The sequence below is a fragment of the Palaemon carinicauda genome, chromosome 21, assembly GCF_036898095.1.
Source record: "Palaemon carinicauda isolate YSFRI2023 chromosome 21, ASM3689809v2, whole genome shotgun sequence".
NCBI classification, from domain to species: Eukaryota; Metazoa; Arthropoda; class Malacostraca; order Decapoda; family Palaemonidae; genus Palaemon; species Palaemon carinicauda.
Window position 1 is genome coordinate 57,237,783 of NC_090745.1, and position 23,765 is coordinate 57,261,547.

At 41.1% G+C, this 23,765-nt stretch overlaps 1 protein-coding gene across 6 annotated transcripts in view; it reads left to right on the top strand.

Moving 5' to 3' along the window:
• LOC137615282 (rho guanine nucleotide exchange factor 10) overlaps positions 1–5,577 on the top strand; it is a 737,263-nt gene extending 731,686 nt beyond the window's left edge. For all 6 annotated transcript variants that reach the window (XM_068345015.1, XM_068345016.1, XM_068345013.1 and 3 more), the window contains one exon: positions 4,223–5,577. In XM_068345015.1, coding sequence (XP_068201116.1) covers positions 4,223–5,464 — 1,242 coding nt within the window. In that variant the 3' untranslated portion in view covers positions 5,465–5,577. The remainder of the gene's footprint in view (positions 1–4,222) is intronic.
• The last annotated feature ends 18,188 nt before the right edge of the window (positions 5,578–23,765 follow it).

Consider the following 23,765-nt stretch of genomic DNA (forward strand, 5'->3'; position numbering starts at 1 on the left):
CTAGATGGTAGTTTGGATATTTTATCAATCCTCTCGATGAAATAAGCACTATTTACAACTCTTAATATTTTGATGTAATCTATATATTGGTTACTTGGTTACTTGTAAGTGGCCAATTACCTAAATTAGGTTAGGTCCAGATAAATACTTTGATATTTATCATCCTTTACAATATGAAGTTAGAACTAGTGGGAGGGCATACCTATCATCTCTAGATCTAATCTGGAACTAAGGGAGTACAAGTTCACTCTCCCTGCACCAGATAAGGGAGGTGCTGTTACCTTATGATCAAAGAAAAAGTAAGTGCCTTATGATGAGATAGTCTCTCAGGGGATGATATTTATTTTATTTCTTTCTCTGATTTGGGACCTGCTGTAGCTTTAGATGTAATTGATAAAGTAGTTGTGTAGTTAGATACCAGAACTCAGACTTGTCTGCTTCTCTGGATTTATTAACAATCGCTGCACTGTTATGCATAGGAATTATTTTTGTGCGATCTTAATCCACATTATCTTTGTGTCTCATTACTGGGGACAGTCTTTGCTTTAGAAATCTTGTGAGGAGTGTCTAGGTTTCACAGTCTTGTTCTGTGAGAAGTATGTTTGATGATGTGATTAAAGTTCTTAGTGTAAAGGAAAAGTGCAACTGGGCAGAAAGAAGTCAGTATGTCTAGAGATTTGGAAATAGTTGGGTCGCCTGAACGTAGTAATATTTCCAACATAACTGAGCTAAGATAAAGGCATTTTGTTCTTCTGTTCTGTACCCTGTAGATGGAAAATAGCTGATCTGTTACATATCACACAAGACTACATCTTTACACATTCCATTCACTTGCCATGATTTAGCAGGTGAGAGGTTCAGGTTCCCTTCAAGTAGACCCAAGGTACTATAGTCACAAGGAGAATGGTCTGTGAATAGGCCTCTGTTGTCAGAGTGCCCAAGAAGGATGGTGTACAAATCTGTCTGGCTAGACATCTAATTAATTCTAAGGGGATTCATCCATTCTAACCATATGGAGACTGTCCATTGCATTATCAGATCCAAGGGTCTTTGTAACCCTGTTACGATCCTGGAGGATCGAATCAGGTTCTTTTGAATTGATTAATTAAATTAGGGTAATTCAACAACTACCAAGAGAAATATGGGAAAAGGAATATAGAAAAAAACTCGCAAAAGAAAACACAATTTTATTTACAACTAGTTAAAGATCAATGTTTCTTGATTGAGAACTTGGGAAGCATGGAATTGAACAAAGAAAATCATCTGATTAAACTACGCTTCAGCAAATAGGGAAACAGCCAAGAAAGCAGACAAATAATACTTAAAAGAAATGATGGTACTCTTCACAGCAGATCTTGACGATTCAGGAACATAGATTTTCAGGTCTGGACACGGAGTCAACTGGTTCGGACATCTCGGATAAGTTGTCGTAATGCTGGTCACATTTGCATTCTGGACCTTTTACTTTCTCGTTCTCCCGTTCTCTCTCGTTCCCTCTCTCGTTCTCTCTCTCGTTCTCTCTCCCGTTCTCTCTCCTTCCCTCTCTCGTTCTCTCTCTCGTTCTCTCTCTCGTTCCCTCTCTCGTTCTCTCATGATCTTATAAGTTTATAAGGAAATTTTCTCCTTTCTTTATCCTCATTGATTTTCCTTAAAACCACGCCTACTTTGATCACAACATTTTCTCGAATGTTCTGCTGGTGCAATCATGATCCATATGGCGCGTTAATTGAAGCGAGGCATGTGTTTACCTTCCATTAATAGATGTTTCAGTGACAACAGACTCCTCTTATGCTATGGGTCCTTCCAAAACACTGGCTCCTCGAATTGCTACAACAGACGACCCTTATGCCCCAGGTCTGCTGATCTGGGCACATCTAATTAATGTCTTGACCTCAATCAACGGTAGTGACAGCTTTTGGTAAACACTAGCGGAACCTCTTCTCTCTGCTTCTTAAGAGTAGAAACTTTATATGTTTTAACATTCTTTTGTATATTATTCTATCTACCCATGACAAAACCCTTATATCATAAGACACTGGTACGTTTATTTTTAAGTGACAATGTATAATAAGTAGAGCTAGCTAGAATTATATGGATAAATCTTTTTACACTCTCCTTTTATGAAAATGACTTTGTGTCAGTCTTTAAACGATATAGATCAGTGCTTAATTCTGTACTTGAGCATCTGAGCTTGGATATATCTGTCTCGGGTAATATACCATGTATTAGGAATTTTAGTATTCAAAGGCCTCTAGTAATCAGGTCTATTTACTCTGCATTTGGTTGGGGTTTAGTACAGTAGTTAAAAGGTTTGACTTTTGAAATGTTGAAAACTCTTTCCATTAAAGATTTCACAGCTAAAACACTTCTCCTATAAGCATTGCCTTCAGCTGAATGTATAATAGTGTAAACTATACAATACTGTATATTTTAAGGTAGGCTTTGGGAGCATTAGATGATTTCCTCTTTTTCTACCCTTCAGTGCAAACTTTATTTGAAGACTGAGTCTGCCACAATTTTTTCACCTCCCCATTTTTGGAACTGGATGGAAGCAATGTTAGTAAATAGCTCTCTTTGTCCAGTAAGTTGCCCATTGGTAACGTCCTTGCCTGGTGATCACCGGACTGGGGTTTGAGTCCCGCTCAAACTAGTTAGTTTCTTTAGTGGCTGCAACCTCACCCTCCTTGTGAGCTAAGGCTAGGGGAGCCTATAGGTCTACCTGCTGAGTCATCAGCAGCCATTGCCTGGCCCTCCTTGGTCCTAGCTTTGGTGCTGATCATATGTATATATGGTCAGTCCTGCTTGCTAAGGCAAAGTCACTGTCCCTTGCCTCTGCCATTCATGAGTGTCCTTTAAACCTTTAAACTATGTACATTAATTTGCCATGGGGATTATGATTTCAAATTGTCCATCTGTTCAGAAATGCATGTCATTTCTAGTTTAAAGTTTGGTCACAGAATTTCTCAAAAAATTTAATCCAAATCTTATGAAGGTCTTGATGGTTAAGGTTCACAGTATTAGAAGTACACCCACATCTCTTAATTCTGGCAGAAATCTTTCTTTGAAAAGTTTTAGAAGCAACTCAAGTGTACTATGTTAGTGTTTGCTGAACATTATCTTGGAGAATCCTGGTTTTCTTGTCAAGAAGGATTTTTTAACCTATGGAGATATGATTTTTTTTACTTTCTAAATTTTTCAAATATCTTAAGAAAAATGCTCTGTTCCCACATTCCAAGGATGGCTTGCACCAGTATCTAGACTAGTTGAGTCTAGAGTTCTAATTATTTTATACTACTTTTAATTTTATCATTCCCCTATCTTTCCCTCACTAGCATCCCATCTCAATTAGAGTGTGAGAGTTAGCAATATGAACATCAGAGGCGGTTCATAGAAATAAATATAATTTTCATGTTTATTTTTTTTTCAATTTTCTACTTGCCTGGTGTTTATATACATTCCCATTCTCCTCTCCACTGACTTGTGATGTCAAGAGGACAGTGAATAGTTTGACTTCAAAGCTAAAATAACAAAGGCCCTTCTTACTATTAACTGCTAGTGTGTCTCACTACTTTACTAGAGGCATGAGTTTATTGAATGGAAAGGAAATGGAAAATGTTTTGTAAATTTCAAGGGTAAATAACTATAAAGCTATCTTTTAGAGAAGAAGCAACATGAACGTCAGGTGAGTATAGAAGTGAACAAATTTATCTTGAAAATCTCATTTATTATATTGATACTTTGGAGTCAAACAAAACCCCCTCTTCCCCATTTACAGGGATGTGAAAAAATTTACTATGAAAATTCCATTTATTATAGTGATACTTAACTTGGGAGTCAAACAAATCCCCCTCTTTCCGATTTACAGTGTTGTTTCTTCAACGACTTTGATAAAGTAAGGGGGATTGAATTTTTTCCATGGACCACCATGCACGGTTTCTTGCCAGTCATATGCATGCAGATTTGTCTATTATTTTAAATTTGAAGCCTGTGCTTTGTAGATATTAGTGACATGACTCCAAGGTAAATATTGAAGTAACGGGTCATAAAATAGAAAACTTTTGAGGTCCTCTTTATAGATATTCCTGCTAAGAAACTGATCAAGTATGCATCTTGATATTTATTTAACTGAAAGTTCATCCATATTGTATTTGATTTTAGTTCTCTGTGGAATAGTACTGTAATTTATATTTACTGTTCTCTAATCACTCATTTTCTCTCACAGAAAAAATTTAGTGTCCACCACGAAGGTGCTGGTGAAGTCCAACTCATGGCCCATTCTGGAATTGGACTGTGGATAGCCCAAAGAAACACAGCCACCATTTGTCTATACCACACAGAAACGTTCCGTCATTTACAAGATATAAATGTTGCTTCAAATGTGAGTAGAGTTCTTGGCGAACGAGGCCCAAGTCCCGCGAATGTCAAAGTAACTGCTCTTTTAGCGTCTCGAGGTCTTCTTTGGGTAGGTACCAATGTTGGAGTAGCTCTGACTATACCACTGCCAAGGTTAGAGGGTGTACCAATAATAAGTGGACGGGCTAATATTAGCTATCATGCCCATAGTGGTCCCATAACATTCTTACTTACATTGCATCCGCATGCCCGACCTCTGGCAACTTTGCCCGAGTTAAGACCAGCTTCTAGACCTTCTTTACAAGATAGCCACACTCAGTCACAAGAAACCACTCGACCTCACACTAATACTGATGATACTCAAAGTTACATGTCAACCCCAACCCCAGGATCACGACTGGAGAAACAGCAAAGTGATGGAAGTTTAGTGCCTATTCGACGTGTACCACCAAGATTAAGACAGCAACTGAGCAGTCCAGTGATTCTTAGGCGCAAACCTCGAGAATCTCATCAGCAGCATGTCCGAAGACTTTCTAAAACACTACCACGTGGACTAGGCTTAGGAGCTTTAGCCGGAAGTCAAGAGTGTGATGTTTATGGTTTGTATGGAGATCTTTTAAATGTTCATGAATATGAAGATGATGAACCACTAAACATTGGTGAAGGCTCACTACTGTCTAGGTATGATTCACTTCGGAGAAGTGATCCTGAACTAGCAGTTCCTGCTCAAGTTAGCACATTAGATCGACGTGTGCGATTGAAAGCCTCACGGCCAAGGTCTTTAGATTTATCAACTTGGTCTATGGAATCACGAGCTTCATCTGCCTGCACAACTACTTCATCTGGTTCTGAAGATGGATGTGGACTGGGAATAGGGTCTACAACAGTTACAGCTACTCCACTTGAAGCTATAAGTAGTTCCACTTCATCTGGAAACACAACTTCTGGCAGGGCCACGGCATCTCGACGCAAAGAAAATGACCAGTCAAGAACATTAATGACATTGATGGGCGGTAGAGGGTATATTAATTTAAGACAAACTCTTGACGCCCAGCCACCTCATACAAATGAGAAAGACGCACATATAGTTGTGTGGGAGATGAAGCTTTAATTATCTTCTTTAAGCTTTCCTTCTTTAATTTATTTATAGATATGTCTTGTCTGTGTATGAGTATTGTGCAATTGTTATGAGGTTGGTGCCCAAACTAGAATGATAAGAGTACTGTGTGTATATATATATATATATATATATATATATATATATATATATATATATATATATATATATATATATATATATATATATATATATATATATATATATATATATACGTATATATATATATATATATATATATATATATATATATATATATATATATATATATATATATATATATATATATATATATATATATATATATATATATATATATATTATATGTATGTAGGTAATGTATGAAAATACAGAATACAAATTTATGTAATTTATGCCACATTATCAAATTTTAACTTTTATATTAACTAATTTTTTATATGGATTCCAATGAAAAATTGATGAAGATTAGGATAGCTTAGTAAGTTTCTGCTATACTTTACAGGTATTTTACAATGTTTGAGTCTGGCCACAGAAAGAATTTCTTAATTCTATCCTAAATTTAAAATTTCAATGTTTTAATGGCATTCAAATGAAATCAATTTCATGGAAATAAAAAGCTAAAAATCAATATAGAACTGTTGCAATTGTGAGTATGGATGTATGTATGCATATACATATGTGTGTTTGTAATGTTATATTCAATATATCTAAAGCTCTTACTCAACTGGAATTCAACACTTGTTATTCAGAGGAAGTTTGTCAAAATGCACAAATATTCCTTTTTTCAGCTTTGTATATGTTGAATGTAATATGTTGTAAACATATAACCCTGTTTCATTTGATTACTGAATGGTTAATGTTTAGCTTCCAAGAAGTACTTTCATTCTGTGTATTTACCATCATATAACGCTTATGTCAAGGCTGCTTCATAAAGATTCTACATAAGTATATTAAGCATTGTAAATATCAGATAAAGTTATTTTGAATATTGTACATTATTTTGATCATTGTGGAATACCTTGCCATCTTATGAACATATATAAGTGTAATAAAAGAGTATTATTTTATATAATTTTTTCCTTTATTCCAATTTACAGTTATTTGGAAAAAGCTTATGATACAGTTGATTGGGAAGCGATTTGGAATGTGATGAGGTTATATGGAATTGTAGGAAGGTTGTTGCAAGCAGTGAAGAGTTTATACATTGGTGGTAAAGCATGTGTTAGGATAGGAAATGAAGCGAGTGAGTGGTTTCCAGTGAGACTGGAGCTAAGACAGTGATGTGTGGTGTCGCCATGCCTGTGTAATTTGTTTGCCGATGGAATTGTGAGAGAGGTGAATGTTTGAGTGCTTGGTCGAGGATTGAAACTATTAGATGAGTGATCATGATTGGAAGTTGAATCAGTGGTTTTTTGCAGATGATACTGTATTGATTGCAGACTCAGAGGAGACGCTGTGTCGATTAGTGACAGAGTTTGGGAGGGTTAGGGTAAGAGCAAGGTTATGAGATCCACGAGAAAGGGGGGGAGGGGTTGCTAGATTGAATGTCATGTTGAATGGAGAGTTACCTGAAATAGATCAATATAAGTACTTGGGGTCAGTTGTTTCTGGAAATGGTGGAGTGGAAGCAGATGTACGTCAAAGCATGAATGAAGGATGTAAAGCGTTGAGAGCAGTGAAGGGAGTGGCAAAGAATAGAGGGGTAGGAATGAATGTAAAGAGAGTTCTGTATGAGAAAATGATTGTACTAACTGTGATGTATGTATTGGAGTAGGGAAGGAAAGTGACTGAGAGAAATTGAATGTGTTCAAGATGAAGTGTCTGAGGAGTATGTCTAGTGGTTAGGAACGAAGTAATGAGAGGGAGAATGGGTGTATGATATGAATTAGCAGCTAGAATGGATATGTAGAGAGAATGGAAAATAGACGTCTGCTGAAGAAGGTGATGAATGCAAGAGTTGATGGGAGAAGTACAAGAGGAAGGTGTATGGTTGGAGTGAAGAAAGTTCTAGGTGATAGGAGGATAGATGTGAGAGAAGCAAAAGAGCTTGCTAAAAATAGGAATGAATGGCCAATGATTGTGACACAATTCCATTGGCCTTGCTGCTTCCTCTGGTCACCTTGGTGACTGCTGAGATAGCAGCAGTAGGGGATTCAGCAAATGAAACTTGATTGATGTGGATAATGGAGGAGGGTGGTCTGTGGCACCGTAGCATTACCAACCAAACTCTGCTGAATCCCTCGTTATGCTGGGAAGAGGGAAGAGAAGAAAAAGTCCCCTTGCTCTTTTTTATGCCGTCTCTACCTCCAAAATTGGGGGTAGTACCTTGTTCCTTTGTAGATAGACTCCAGGGCTCCTTAGTACAATTCAATATTTAAATATTGTTTATATGAATATCCCTTGATGTTTATATTGCTTCTCCAGAAGTTCTTTTTTAATTAACTCTCGCCCTTAAAATCATAAAAATTAAAATTTTTTTTTCCATTTTCTTTCACTTCAAACAATATATGTCCTTAACATAGGAATAGAGCCCTCAATTGTAAGTGGTAAGAAGCTCAGGTTGTCACCTCAGGAAATATAGTTTTCAGTTTCTCCGTCGATCTGACAGCAATTGAACATTCAGATTGTTTACACACTGTGTTATAAGATGTCTTCCCCTGTTTTAGCTTACAGTTATTACCAAGAATGTGCACAGGAATTATTTCTGCGAGATCATCTTCCACATTATTTTGTATTGTGTCGGGCAAATCTGGGATTTAATTATTGTTGTTAAGAATGTGGTTCACTCTCGGTACCACTAACTGGAAAATAAGTTTCAATGAGCAAGTTAACTGTTCTAGCAAGGTGGGTAAGACATCAGGTTGTTCTAATCTTAACATCCCTCCACTCACTAAAGTAAGCATTTCTTATAAGTCTCATCTCACTTATGTGGTTGGCGGGGCATATCATATGATTTCTTTAAAACTTTGAGGGGCTTAACTAGTTTCAACTAAAATTGTATAAGTTTTTATAGCATTTTAATTCAATAATTTCTCAGTCTGTGCACTTTCTACACATGTAAAGCACTAAGTTTAAGTATCCATTGTTACAAGTATGATATTTCATTGTTCCTATAAGCATTTATGTTTCTGCCTATAGCTTTTAGCTTTCTGAGCTATTCTCAAAGGCCAGCGGATCTTCTCTTGTGAGCGGTAAGTTTGACTTGACTTCCCAGTTGTTTAAAGCAACCTAATTTTATTAAGTCATATCTAGTTACTATGAGTTCCTTTAGAAGGGTTCTGAATTTTCATTGTGCTTTACAGAGTCGAGTTTCTCTCGTAAGGGTCGTGATGTCTTAATTTTCTGTGTTCTTTTCTGCAGCTTAACAACTTTATTTTATTACCAAAAAATGATTTGGGTAGCTGGATCCTTATATCCCCCTTTTCACTAAAATTAGCAAGTTTAAACAATATTGTTTTAGTTCAGGAAATGGTTTTTCATATCGTTGATGCCTTTTAAAAAATGTTTGTCATTAGTGTAGTTCATCATGGGCTGACTTTAGTTTGGTAATTTCTTATTCTCAGGTTGTTAGTACCTTTACAATTCTGGCTTGAAAAAAACCAGTAATATTATATTGGTTTTAATGTATTGGCATTTCCACTATTCTAGTAATTCTATATGACATATAGATGGCGAGGTAGAAGACAGAGTTTGGTAGATGGATCAGTATATCACACCTCTCACTAAAGCAAGCATGTTTAAATCAATATCTTTAATTCGGGAAATGGATTTCCATATCGTAGACCATGGAGGAATAATGGATGGAGACACTTGGCTGTGGGATAAGTGAAGCCACTTTGGTAACTGGCAGCCATATTGGGACTGGCAATTTATTCCCTGGCTCGACCGTGGATGCATGACCTCAGGTGAACTAAGGAGTCACAGTTTTTTTCATAAGAATAACATATAAACTCCATTTAGGTAAGAAGTTCAGAGCTGCTCATGATACATGGATAAAAAAAGATGAACATTAAGTTAGAGGCAGAGTTCCTAAATTGCAACTTTAAAACTTTGTCTGGATGAAAGAATAAGTAAATGTGAGGGAAGTGAAGCTACTATTCAATTCCTTATGGTATTCAAGACCTTATTTGATATATTAAATACTCAAAATCTAGATAACAAGTGATTTAAATACCTATTTCAGAAAAATATTCCAAGTAATTTTAAAGATTTTCTAATAAAAGCAAACCTATTTATCAGAACGTTGAGATTTCTAGATGATAAAGGCATCTTAAAATCAAATAGAAAAACTGGAATCCTTGGCCTTCTGTATTGCATACGATGTCTTCAGATTCTGTACGAAAATTGTACATCTGATTGTGGGCCTTTGTCATTTTTGGTGATGTACAAATTCAGTCAAGATCATATTAAACTATTCTTTGGTCAAGTAAAAAGTATGGGAGGCCATAATGATAATCCAGCAGCGAGGCAGTTTGCTGTGGCTTACAAAAGGCTGTTTGTACATAATGATTTCATGGATATCATTCGTGGCAACTACTTGCCATTGGAGTTGGTGTCCATATTAACTACTTCAAACATCATATAAAATAATTCTGCAGTAGAGGATATAAATGCTTCTGTTTCAACATACTGTATAGAATTTTGGATGATGTTCACAAAGTATATTCAGATAGGAAGGAAAATACTGTAATCATGATTAAATTCCAAACCGTTATCACTTGTCAAAATTTCCAAAGGAAATAGTAGTTTATATTGCAGGCTTTGTTGCTTTCAAGTTTAAAACTTTTTTACTGTGAGAAGTCTGCATTGATTGGTTGATATTATCAAACGGTAATTATCATCACACCCTCATCAAATTAAAAACAAAAAGGAAAATGGGTACATCTACATCAAGTGATGTCATTGATTTATGCAACAAAGCACTGGAGAGAGTAAACTTTCATAAATTAATTCAGCATTGGCAGCTTAAAGAGGCAAAAATATATTTTCAGAGTTTTATTGTCACAAATATGACAAAACTATTGGGCAATCACTTGCACTTATTCATTACTGTAGAGCTGGCAGAAAATATTTGCATGTGATATATATAATTATGTTGGTAATCAGATTGCTGCTAAACTTCAATCAAAGGTCACAGTAAAGAGTCGCCAGTTATATACTAAGCTAATCCATTTTAGTGGTCAATAACGTTCTTTAAAACAATGATAAAATTTCAATAACTTTAGCCTCCATTTATACCATAAAAAACACATTATGAAAATAAATATGGGAAGAATAACTGAAGCATATCTATTAATCCTTATGGTTTGGTCTCTCAATTGCCCTTCCTGGATGTAGCTACCACGCAGTCAACTGACTTAACTTTACTAAGCAGTTTGACTCATGTGGGGAATCTCCTTCCATTATTCCTCCAAGTCGTAGACACTCTTTAAGATTATTATTATTGGTGTGGTATCGGCACAGATAGTAGGTTACATCTCTTGTATACTGGATGAAAGTGTGTTTTCAAGGTATGATCTGATATAATTTTTTATCACAGCATGCAAACAGCTGTTTCATTACTATACATCATATACCTCTTAATTACTTAATTTTTTGGTGAATATTATTATTATAATTATTATTACTAGCCAAGCTACAATCCTAGTTGGAAAAGCAAGATGCTACAAGCCCAAGGGCTTCAACAGGGAAAAATAGCTCGGTGAGGAAAGGAAATGAATAAACGATGAGAAAAAATTAACAATGAATTATTTTAAAAACGGCAACAACATCAAAACAGATATGTCATATACAAATTATAAAAAGACTTATGTCAGCTTGTTCAACAGGAAAACATTTGCTGCATGTTTGAACTTATGAAGTTCTACTGATTCAACTACCCGATTAGGAAGATCATTCCACAACTTAGTCACAGCTGGAATAAAACTCTAGAATACTGTGTAATATTGAGCCTCATGATGGAAAAGGCCTAACTATTAGAATTACCTGCATGCCTAGTATTACGAACAGGATGGAACTGTCCAGGAAAATCAGAATGTGAAGGATGGTCAGAATTAGGAAAAATCTTATGCAACATGCATAATGAACAAATTGAACGACGGTGCCAAAGATTAATATCTAGATCAGGAATAAGAAATTTAATACAGTAATACCTTGAGATACGAGTGTCCCAATATGCGAGAAAATTGAGATACGAGGAGAGTTCTGAGCAAACTTTTATTCTGAGATGCGAGGAAAAATTCGAGATAGGAGGTACAGTAGTTCCCTATGCGGCCGCCAGGTGGCCGCTTGTGTGAGAGGTTGCTCACGAGGACAGCATCACTCTGTTTTTCCCGCCAGATCTCTGTCGCGTAAAATTATCTCTGAGCATCAGCCATATTGTTTTGTTTTTTTACGTGTTTTTTTTTTTTTTTGGTTGAATCAGTGCATAATTAATTAAATAAACAATGGATCCAAAGCAAGCAAGTCCAAACAAGGGTAGTGAAAAGAAAATGTGTATGATGACAATGGAGATGAAGCATGAAATAGTCGCAAAACATGAGAGTGGTGTAAGAGTGACTGAGCTGGCGCGCCAATATGAGAGGAGTACATCGACTATATGTACCATCCTCAAGCAGAAGGCTGCTATAAAGAGCACCAAGCCTTCCAAAGGAGTAACCATTCTTTCCAATCTGCGTAGTGATATTCACGACGAGATGGAGAGGCTTCTTTTGATCTGGATAAAGGAGAAACAGTTGGCGGGAGATAGCGTGACCAAGACGATCATATGTGAGAAGGCCAGTAGAATCTATGATGACTTGAAAGGGAAGTAAGCAGCCGAGAAAGGGGAGACTTCGACGCCAGCGGAAACCTTCAAAGCCAGTTGTGGCTGGCTGGATATTTTCAAGAAACGGACTGGGATACACTCGGTTGTGAGGCATGGGGAAGCAGCAAGTTCTGATGCGAAAGCCGCAGCGAACTTCGTCACAACCTTTGCCTCGGTTATCGCCCAACATGGCTACATCCCAACAAGTCTTCAACTATGATGAAACTGGCCATTTTTGGAAGAAAAGACCCAGGAGGACTTTCATCACCATGGCAGAGGAGAAGAGACTACCTGGCAATAAACCCATGAAGGACCGGCTAATTCTAGCCTTGTGTGCCAATGCCAGCGGTGACTGTAAGGTCAAGCCACTGCTGGTGTACCACTCTGGAAACCCATGTGCTTTCAAGAGCCAAAGGATCTTGAAAGAAAAACTGCAAGTGATGTGGCGCGCTTTTGCTAAGGCTTAGGTTACTTGGCATTTCTTTACAGAATGGGTTAATCTGTGCTTTGGTCCAGGAGTCAAAAAATATTTAGCAGAGAAAAACCTGCCATTGAAATGCCTCTTGGACCTTGACAATGCCCCTTGTCACCCTCCTGGTCTCGAAGTGGACATTTTTGATGAATTCAGGTTCATCAGGGTCCTTTATCTCCCGCCCAACACCATGCCACTCCTCCAGCCCATGGACCAAGTTATTTCTAACTTAAGAAACTGTACACGAAGCATTTATTCGAGAAGTGCTTCGATATCACAGACAGCACCAATCTCACCCTTCGGGAATTTTGGAAGGAACATTTCAACATCGTACATTGTCTGAAAATTATTGACGATGCATGGCAGGGTGTCATAAGATGAACTCTTAATTCAGCGTGGAAGAAATTGTGGCCAGATTCCATCGCTGAGAGAGACTTTGAAGGGTTTGATACGACAGACCCTGATGACCCCGAACCTGTTGTGATGGATGAAATCGTGTCTCTTGGAAAGTCCATGGTGCTGGAGGTAGACGAGGAAGACGAACGATCTTGTCGAGAAGCATCAGGAAGAGCTCACGACACAGGAATTGATCGAGCTCCAGGAGATGCAATATTCGGAGGTGTTGCAGGAGCTCAGTAGTGAGGAGGAGGTGGAAGACGAGGGCCACCTTTCTACGGCAGAAATCAAAGACATGTTAGTGAAGTGGCAGGAGTTTTCTAATTTTATGGAAAAGAGACACCCGGACAAGTTAGCGAGTGGTCGTGCGTTAGCCTTGTGTGACGACACTTGCATGCGTTATTTTCGGAACATTTTGAAGGGGAGACAAAAGCAAACATCCCTAGATAGGTTCCTTTTAAAAAGGCCGTCAAAAAGTGCAGGTGAAAGCGAGGCAAAAAGAGCAAAGCCGGAAGAAGAAAGTTAAAAATATTAAAATGAAAACAAAATGTAGAATTAAGTTTAGTGTAACGTAAGATTAACATTTTATTTTTCAGTGTGTGTACAGTAAGCTATTTTCATTTAAGTTGAATTTAAAGTTAAGGTTATGTTACGTAGTGTTACAAAAGTGTTGTGTACCGAATGTGTTGCCGTAAGTCTCTCTCCTACCCGTCCTCTCTCCTTCCTCCTCCACACCGCCGTTAGCTGCTACTGTCTGTCTCGAAGATAAGATCTTCATAATAATGTTACATTTCATAACCAGTTCATAGCTATTTATTTTTGTCCAACAAATTAAGATGAGAATCAGCAGCTGAAGACCAGGCAGGAGAACAATACTCGAAATAAGGTAGAATGAAAGAATTAAAATACTTCAGAATAGATTGATCACCGAAAATCTTAAAAGACTTTCTCAATAAGCTATTTTTTTGTGCAATTGAAGACGACACAGACCTAATGTGTTTCTCAAAAGTAAATTTGCTGTCCAAAATCACACCTAAAATTTTAAGAGTCATACAAAGTTAAAGGAACATTATCAATGTTGGGATCCAGATGTTGAGGAGCCACTGTCCTTAACCTACTTACAATCATACTTTGAGTTTTGTTAGGATTCAACTTCATACCCCATAATGTGCACCTTGCACTAATTTTAGTTAGATCTCTATTAAGGGGTTCAGCAACCACAGATCTACATTCAGCAGATGGAATTGATGCAAAGAGAGTAGCATCATCTGCATAAGCAACAAGCTTGTTTTCTAGGCCAAACCATATATCATGTGTATATAGTATGAAAAGTAATGGGCCATGAACACTACCCTTTGGAGCACCAGATATCACATTTCTATACTCACTATAGTGCCCATCAACAACAACTCTTTGAGATCTATTACTTAAAAATTCAATAATAATGCTAAGAAACTATACACCTACTCCCAACTGTTTGAGTTTGAAAACAAGGGCTTTATGATTAACACAGTCAAAGGCACCACTAAAATCAAGGCAAATCATACAAACTTCCTGATCACAATCAGGGAATAATTGTATAGGATTGGAGATTGTAGAAAGGGCATCACATGCTCCAAGGCTTCTACGAAAACCAAATTTCAAACTAGGGAATAGATGATTACCTTCAGCAAACATATTAAGATGTTTTGCCCAAAGATGTTCAAAAACTTTAGATAATATGGGAGTTATGGAAATTGGGCGGTAATCAGTTGGACTTGAGCTACCATAAACCATTTACATATTGGAGTAACATTACCAATTCTCCAACAATTGCTAAAAGCTCCTCTTCTTGCTAACGTGCAAAATAACAGATAACTTTGGAGCTAAGAAATCTGCAGTCTGTATAAAAAACAAAGGAAAAATACCATTTGGGTCTACACCCCCAGAAGCATCAAGGTCCATCAACAGAGCTTTAATTTCATGAGATCGAAAAGCTAAACTAGTTAGATTAGCCTCAGGCAAACAGGAATGAGGAAGTTTGAGTTTCTCATTACTCTGTTTACTGTCAAACACATCACCCAAGAAGATTGCCTTTTCCTTTGGACAGTGAGTGACAGCCATCTGGTTTAAGTGAAGGAGGAACTGTTGCATTTACACCAAAGAGTACAGATTTAAGGCTAGTCAACCACTTATGTTCCTTGGTTGTACCATAAAGGTTTGCTTTTATGGTTAAATTGTATTCCTTTTCAGTGAAAGCGTAAACTCTCTGAGGAAAAGTTCTAAGCTGTATGTAGTTATTCCAGGTCAAATTTGATCTGTTACCCTTCCTAAGATGATATGCCTCCTGCTTCTCCAGATAAGCACATCTACAATCATCATTGAACCACGGTTCGTCCTTCACATGAGAAGGGATATGCCAATCTATTTTTGGGTGAGGTAGCCATGTCGTCCTGATGGAAGTTCCTTCTTAGTAGCTTCCTAGGTTATATTTAACTACAGTGATGCCCCAGCATACTTTAGTAATCCGTTCAGGATACGGTTTCGTATGCTGATTTTTTCGTATCCTGAGTCGCGTATGTAAATAGCCTAATCCGTTCCAAGCCTTATGAAAAGACACCTTTTCTTTCATAAACACACTAAACTGTAGTAATAAACATGCAATGCAGCCATTTCTATCATTCAATAATTAACCCAACCGTTAAAAACAGCCTAATCCATTCCAGAAACCACCATGAGATTAATCAATAATGTAGTTATAGCCTAGTTATCCCCTCCAAGCCCTAAGAAAACGGTCCGTTTTCTTTGCTACTGTATAAAAGTTACGGTACTGTATGTAAAGCATTTGGATCAGTGAAGGTGTATTGTTACCTGTACACCTAAATTAAGGGTTGATACCCTGAAAAAAAAAGATACAGTGTACAGTTAATTAACAAAAAAGTTGAAACTTACTTTTTGATTGAGACGATGTCCGATAGCAAAGTCGCGGCAGAGGAGGATGGCATAAGGCAGAAAACGTAACAAGTGACAGACTACATACAGTAATTTACACACTTAACACATTAACACTTAAACTTTACGAAATACAAAAATGGCAGAAATAATTAACACTTAATATTACATATGGAAAACTATAAAATGAAAGAAAAAATTACTTTAACACTTAACGGTAACATAAAACTTAAAATTGAATTTTTTTTGGGGGGGGGGCTTTTTTATAACTTTACGTTTTTCACATTTTCTAAATTTCTTCTACTTCCTCATCACTTTCTTTTTTCTGTTTCTTTTCTTTACTTTCACCTTCTAATTCCTCATCACTTCCTCTTTTCTGTTTCTTTTCTCGGTCTCCTCGGAAACGACAGACATATTGTCGTCCAGGTGGATACTCTCCAAAGTATCCGCAACGTCAGGTTCTCTAGGCTTCTGAACCTGAATCTGCACCAAGGGGATAGAAGGCTTCGTCTGGGGAATGATGAAATCATCACGAGCTCCGGGGAAGAGACAGTCCTTCATCCTAACATTAGGAAGCTATGGGCCCGAGGTATTCTTCTGAAAACCTCTTACCCATTTACGCAGCATAGCCCTAGCTGCATCCCTAGACTCAGTAGACTTTTGTTCATCAAAAGCCTCCTTTACCATCTTCTCACACACAGTACATACCTCTGGGTCCCAGTACTTGAGGGCCCCTTAGGTGACAGAACAGCGGGCGTGAGACCTACACACGCCATGTCCATAGAAGTCCTTGCTGCGGACCCTACAAAAGTTGTTCCCGCACTCGGGATGCTCCTCCTGTAAAGAAAAGAAAAGCAAATGAGTTTTCTGTGAAATCTTCAGATTTCAACATAACATAAGTTTTTGGGCTCAAGCCATGGCGTCCTGATGGAAGGTTCCTTTTTGGTAGCTTCCTTGGGTATATAACTACTAAGATATTCCCAGAGAATTTAACCACAGGTTATCACAGAATTCTAACTTCTGGAGCGAGTATCCTAAAGGTTTCCCTTTAAGACATCGTATATCAACAGGGGACGCATGTATTAACGCGCCACATAGCCATCTGCACCCCATACAGAGTTAACACTTCGATATGGAGGGATGGAGAATAGCTGGGGAGCTGTTCCACAGCTAATCTCGTCCGTGGCTACTTTTGGTACTCGAGACGTAAACAAACGGGCGCCATTGCTAAATGATGTCACGTCCGTCCTCATCCTGAAGCCAGTTGCTTGCCGATCACCATGATACAGCAGCGCAGGGTGGGACCTGACAAACTGAACGAAGTAGCAGGGAGGGTCCATCAGGACGCCATGGCTATCTCATCCGAAAATAGATTTTTCGCTTCGCTCAAAATCCGTTTTTTGGGCTCAAGCCATGGCGTCCTGATGGAAGAGTACCAGAGAATCAATGTATCGTGGTAGATTTTCCCCTTGTAGTATAAGTGCCTAGGGCTTTGACAGGATAAGCATAGTAACCTCAATAAGAGAACCGATGGGAAGAAACTTCCTGCCCCCCTTGGCAGCGAAGTCCCAACGGACCATGCCGAAGATCAAAGTGGTCATCGAAGGGCTACTCACCTTGCTGGGAGAACATGAAGAACTCGGAGACAAGACTGAATGGTTGGCATTCATATAGGAACATTCACAAAGGCAGACAAGTGGTGGTTAGGCACTGTATGTGAATAGAGTCGTCTGGTCTCTAAGGTATGATGTAAGTAAGTATTCGAGTAGGAATATTACATTGCAGAAGTGAGTATATAATAAGGGTTGAACCCTTAGTCATCTTCATCGACATAAGAGGAAGGGGATAATAAAACTATGACAGTCATGTATTTCATAGTATAAGTAGGAGCGGATTGAGACGCACAAGTAATAAAATAGAAATTTTATTTCACCATTGCAGAACATGTTAAGGAAATGCAATAAAATTGTAAAAGTTATTTACAATAAATTATAATGTACATAGTCATGAAAGACTTGCTCTTGAATCTGAAAGGGAATTTCAAATTATTAGTAGGCACTCGTTCCAGAGGAACGTCAGTCTATTAAAATACTGTAAAACACATCATGCTCTAGGCATGCGGCACTCATGTGACGACTATGACATTTCACCTGGGAGAAGAACAGTCTATGAAAAAACACTAAGTGTTTTTGAAATCACTACGTATCACGCGAGGGTCAACATAGGCACCCGAGGAGTTAGAGTCCCAAGTAACTCACTGTTCTATGCAGAGTTAGGTGCAGGTTTCATAACACTACCTGCGGCTACCACAAATGTTTGACTTCGTGCACTTGTTTCGCATAATGTTTGAAGAAAACACGCGAGGATTTCCAGCCTGTGAAACTCTTAAGACTTTCGAAATCCATACTCTGAAAGAAATTCAGAGACGATGCAACTTAACTTTTCTAGGATCGTGACCGGCGGGTGAACTGTCAGGATCCGCTCTGCGAATGAAGTAGGTGATTTTCGCTCTTAGTTGTTTCAGTGACAGGTCGCTGTCCGAAGTTTCCCCTTTAAAGAGTTGGCCTCCACCAAAGTCCGAAGTTCTATGAAGATAGACCTTGAGGCTCTCTACTGGACATAGAGAGGCATCTTCTTTCAGGGGGCATATTCTCCAAGGGCCCCATCTTTTGGTGGGTAATTCGTTTTTGGCGAGAAACGTCGGATCCGGGAAGAGGGTAAGGTCACCTGAATCTGTAAACAGGATGTGGCCCTCATCCCTTGATAATGCCACTATTTCGCTGACTCGGGCTCCTGAAGCAAGAGCAAAAAGAAAGATAACTTTCTGAGTCAGATCCTTGAGAGGGCACGAATCATTGTCCAAGTTGGAGGCAAAATGGAGTTTATTGAAGATGTCGTTGGACAGATCAATCTGGAAGGCATACATTAGTGGTCTAGTCAAGGCCGATTTGCAAGTAGAAATCGGGTTGGCTGCCAAGCCCTGTCCGTGAAGGTGAATAAAGAAGGACATGCAAAAATCAATGGTGATTTCCGTAGGATTTTTGCCTTGACGAATGAGACCCATTTTCTCCAGGATGATTCGTATTGCCGTCGTGTGGATTCGGTCTTGTATTCCTCGAGGAAGTCTAGACTTTTCTTCAAGATCCCAAACCTTTTCTTCGCGGCTAGGGAGAGAAAATCATGAGATGAAGGTCCTTGATTTTCGATGATGAAGCGAAGACAGTCGACTTCTGTACTTGCTGGGAGAGAACTGGGCCTGGGAGGGGGATCAGCTTGGGCTGCAGCTCCAGGACCAGGGGGTACCAATTGCTCCGGGGCCACTTGGGAGCCACTAGGGCCGCTGTCCCCTTGAAGGTTCTCAGCTTGGAGAGGACTTTCAGCAGAAGGTTGGTGGGAGGGAACAGGTAGATATTGGACCATCTGTTCCAGTCCAGTGACATGGCGTCCACTGCTTCTGCCTTGGGGTCCTCGGGCGGGGCTACATATCGAGGAAGTTGATTATTGTCGCTCGTTGCGAAGAGATCGGTCTGAAGTTTTGGGACTTGGTGAGAGATGAAGGAGAATGATCTTGCGTCTAGAGACCATTCCGACTCTATCGGACTTGTCCGGGATAGAGCGTCCGCCGTCACGTTGCGGGATCCTTGTAGGTGAACTGCAGACAGGTGCCATTTCTTCTTCTCTGCCAGACGGAAGATTTTCAGAAGCACCTGATTATCTGGGGCGATCTTGAGCCTTGGCGATTGAGACATCGAACTACCACCAAGTTGTCTAGGGATAGACGAATATGGATCGAGGGAGGCGGGGAGAGTTTCTTCAGCGTTAGAAGGACCGCCATGGCCTCCAAGATATTGATGTGAAACGTCTTGAATAGGGGAGACCATGTGCCTTGAGCCTATTTTTGGTGGGAGTGACCTCCCCAACCCTCCAGCGAAGCATCTGTGTGGATGTTGAGTGATGGAGGTGGGTGTTGAAGAGGAATGGACCTTTTCAGGGCCTTTGCTTCCGACCACGGCTTGAGGAGCAGCCGAAGTCCGTTTGGGAGCCGTCTCTTGAGGTCTCTTCGAGCGATGGATGCGGAACGTCTCCAGACTCCCGCGGCATCCTTTAGCTGTGCACGTAGCACTGGGTTTGTCACTGAGGCGAACTGTAGAGAGCCTAGAACTCGTTCCTGCTGACGTCTTGAGATCCGTTTGGATTTCAGCAGTCGCTTGACAGACCCTGCTATTTCCTTCCTTTTCTTCTGGGGGATGGAAAGGCGGTGTGACTGAAGGTTCCACTGGGTTCTTAGCCATTGGAACCTTTGAGCTGGAGAGAGGCGAGATTTCTTCGCGTTTATCTTGAATCCCAGGTGTTCTAGGAACTGGGTGGCTTTGTTGCAGGATTTTAAACAATCCTCGGGCGATGGAGCCCAGGCTAGCCAGTCGTCGAGGTAGGCCATCATCTGGACATCTCGGAGGCGCAGCTGTTGAACGATGGCATCTGCCAGCTTTGTGAAGATCCGAGGGGCCACGTTGAGGCCGAAGGGCATGGCCCTGAAGGCGTAGCTTTTCCCTTTGGAGTCGAAATCCTACGTAGGAGGAAGCGTGGTGGTTCATTGGAATGTACCAATAGGCATCCGCCAGGTCTATGGAGACCGTGTAGGAACCCTGAGGCAGAGGGGTCCTTATCTGATGAAGAGTCAGCATCTTGAACTTGTTGTTCGCTATGAACTTGTTGAGGGGGGATAAGTCTAGAATGACTCTGAGCTTGTCGGAGTCCTTCTTGGGGACGCAAAACAGTCTCCCTTGGAACCTGGTTGACTTTACCCTCCTAATCACCTTCTTGTTCAAGAGATCTAGGACATATTCTTCCAGAAGGGGGGAGATTGTTGGAAGAATTGCTGGAAGGTTGGGGGTGGTCGAGTCCAACTCCAGCCTAGACCCTTGTCGACGATGCTGTGTGCCCAGGGATCGAAGGTCCGACGATCCTGGAATTGGCGGAGTCTTCCTCCCACCGGAAGCACTTCATTGCTTCTGGTGTCCCGAGGGTGTACCACCTCGGCCGCTAGCTCCCTTTCCTCCTCTGCCTCTGGAGGGACGGCGAGATGCGTCTCTGCCTGCACCTCTGCTTGAGCCTCAACCTTTGGGACGAAAGGTAGTCGTCTGTTGCTCAAAGGCAGGGGTGAAAACCGGTGATTGGGGCAAGACCGGTTGGGTGACCAGCTGAAAGGTCTGTTATGGCTGAGCAGCCACTTGGGGAGTAGCGGGTCCCGGAAACTGCCGTCTCTGTTGACGTTGCTGGGGTTTCGGCTTGGAGGATCTCCTCTTAGGTTGAGGGCCGTCGTCCTGAGAGGATTTCCTCTTCTTTGACATGCCCCACTTGTGAAGAAGGTTCCTGTTCTCCGTGGCGGCCTTGTCGGTAATCTCTTTCACCAGATCAGAGGGAAAGAGGTGCTTACCCCTGATGTTGGAGGAAATCAGCCTCCGGGGTTCGTGTCTCACTGTGGCACTTGAGAACACGAATTCACGACAGGCTCTCCGAGCCTTCATGAAGCTGTATAAGTCCTTGACTACAGTCGCCAGATGCGTCTTGGCGAGCACCATGTAGTGGTCGGGGACTCTAGTGTCACCGGCCATGACGTCAAGCTGGACCTGGAGGGACATGGATGCAGCAAGCCTTTCTTTCGTATCTTGTTCCCGACGAAGGAGATGGTCATTAAGTTTCGGGAGGTCTCCGTTAAACTGACGTCCAGCAACGTCAGGATCTAGTTTTCCCACCACGAAGGTATGTTTGACATCCTTCCAGTGTCGAGCATCGAGGGAAGTGACCAGGGAGAAGGGTCTGCACTCCTCCAGTGCAGGGCAAGGTTTCCCTTCTTCCACTGCCCTGTGTACCGCTGCGAAGGCCTTTTCCATGAAGGGGAGGATCGCATCATCAGGTGCGACGTAGGTAGGGTGCTTCTTGCTCAACGCCGGAAGCTTTGAGCAGGTAAAACCCCTACTTTTAAGGGTGTTGGCCATCATAGCCTGGGCCTTCGGGAGATCGAACACTATCACCTCCTTAGGTTCGGTCTCTTCTTTAGAGGCAGGTTCGGATCAAATCCAGACGTAACAGTCCGGGTAAGCCTCAAAACTTTGGAAGAATTCCACTTCTTCCAGGACAACCGAGCCGACCTTCTCACTGATGAAGATCCTGCCCGTTGCGATCGGCATATGCTCGGCATACCTCCAGGGGTTGGCGTGCGAGCATGCAGGGAGGTCCTTAACCGAATTCCTTTTCGGCTCCTTGGAACTTCCCATGGTCCTGATGTATTCGTGTGTCTCACGGAGTTTCTTGTCCATGATGGCTTCGAGCGTCCGAAACATCTCCTGGGCGCTGGTTGGGATGGGGTCCGGGGTGGCAGAGGTAGACGGGAGTGATACTTCCGTCGGTGTAGGAGTTGGGGTGGTGGTGGAAGGCGGAGCGACCTCTTGCTCCGACCCAGCGTATTCCACTTGGTCCTACTCATAGTCCAATTCTTCGGCCATGAGGTTCCTCTCCGTTGTCTCCGACACTTCCGACATACATTCCGCGTTGTCGGTATCCAGGCGACACTCGTGCATGGACTGAGCCATGACAACATCGGGTTCCACCGTGATCTGGACGGTGGGGATCTGATCCTTGGGGACCACAGAGTCTGGGGATGCCTTTTGGAACAGTAAGGCCCTCAAGTCTTCGGTGGCAAGGTACGGTCCAGTGGCGTTCTTCTGGAAGCCACGCACCCATTTGCGTAGCTTCTCTCGAGAAGCGTCCCTAACCTCCGCTGAGGGAGGGTTATTGAACGCCTCGACCAGGCGTTCCTGGTAGACCGTACAGTTCAGTGGGTCCCAGAACTTCAGATCACCTCTTTTGTTTGCACAAGGGGCGTGATTCCTACACGCCGTGTGCCCATAAAAGTGCGGGCGCTTCACTCCACAGAAGCCATGGTTGCACTTCACGTACTCCTCCTGTAAGAGAAAGAGGACATGAGTATGGGGGAGTCATAAGGATGACTTCTATTTTAAGGTTAAGTATTAAGTGATTAATCTTTAACCTAATATTAAGTGGTAGAAATACTGTGACGTTCAGAGAGTGGGCGGAAAAGAAGGAGATAGACACATCCTCCGTGTAACCCGCCCGGCCGGTTACCGTAACCTTATCCGTAGGCAATTTGTTGTGACCGAGGACACAGGGCAGAATTCAACATAGCATGCCGTGAAGGCAGTGGGAATTCTAGTGGGGATTGCCAAGGATATAGAACTGGGACTGAGGCCACTCAGATCCAAGGATTGGGAACGTAGAAGATCCCATAGGGTAACGGTTTCTGGTAACCGGCCATGCTAAGATACACGTAGCATGCTGGAAATCTGTGATATGCAAGAAGACAGCATGGTTACTAAAGGAACGGTAAGGCAATACCTATCCATTATGTAATCAAACCATCTGGTTGCGATGTAGGGCTATCAACATCAGATGATAGCTAGTAGAAGGGGGTGCAAGTCGCCTTGACGCCTCCTGAAGGCTCCAGCAGACCGCTGGCACGCCGGAGGCCGCTCCAGCAGAGTTTCTGGCATTAGGGAAGACAATAGTAATACCAGGGTGGTGGCCGCCGGCACAGCGGCGGCTCCGGCAGCCGGAGGTTGCCGGATTGGTGACAGGAACAAGGATGGTTATAGCAGAACCGGACTGGACGGGCGACTGAAGCTATGAGG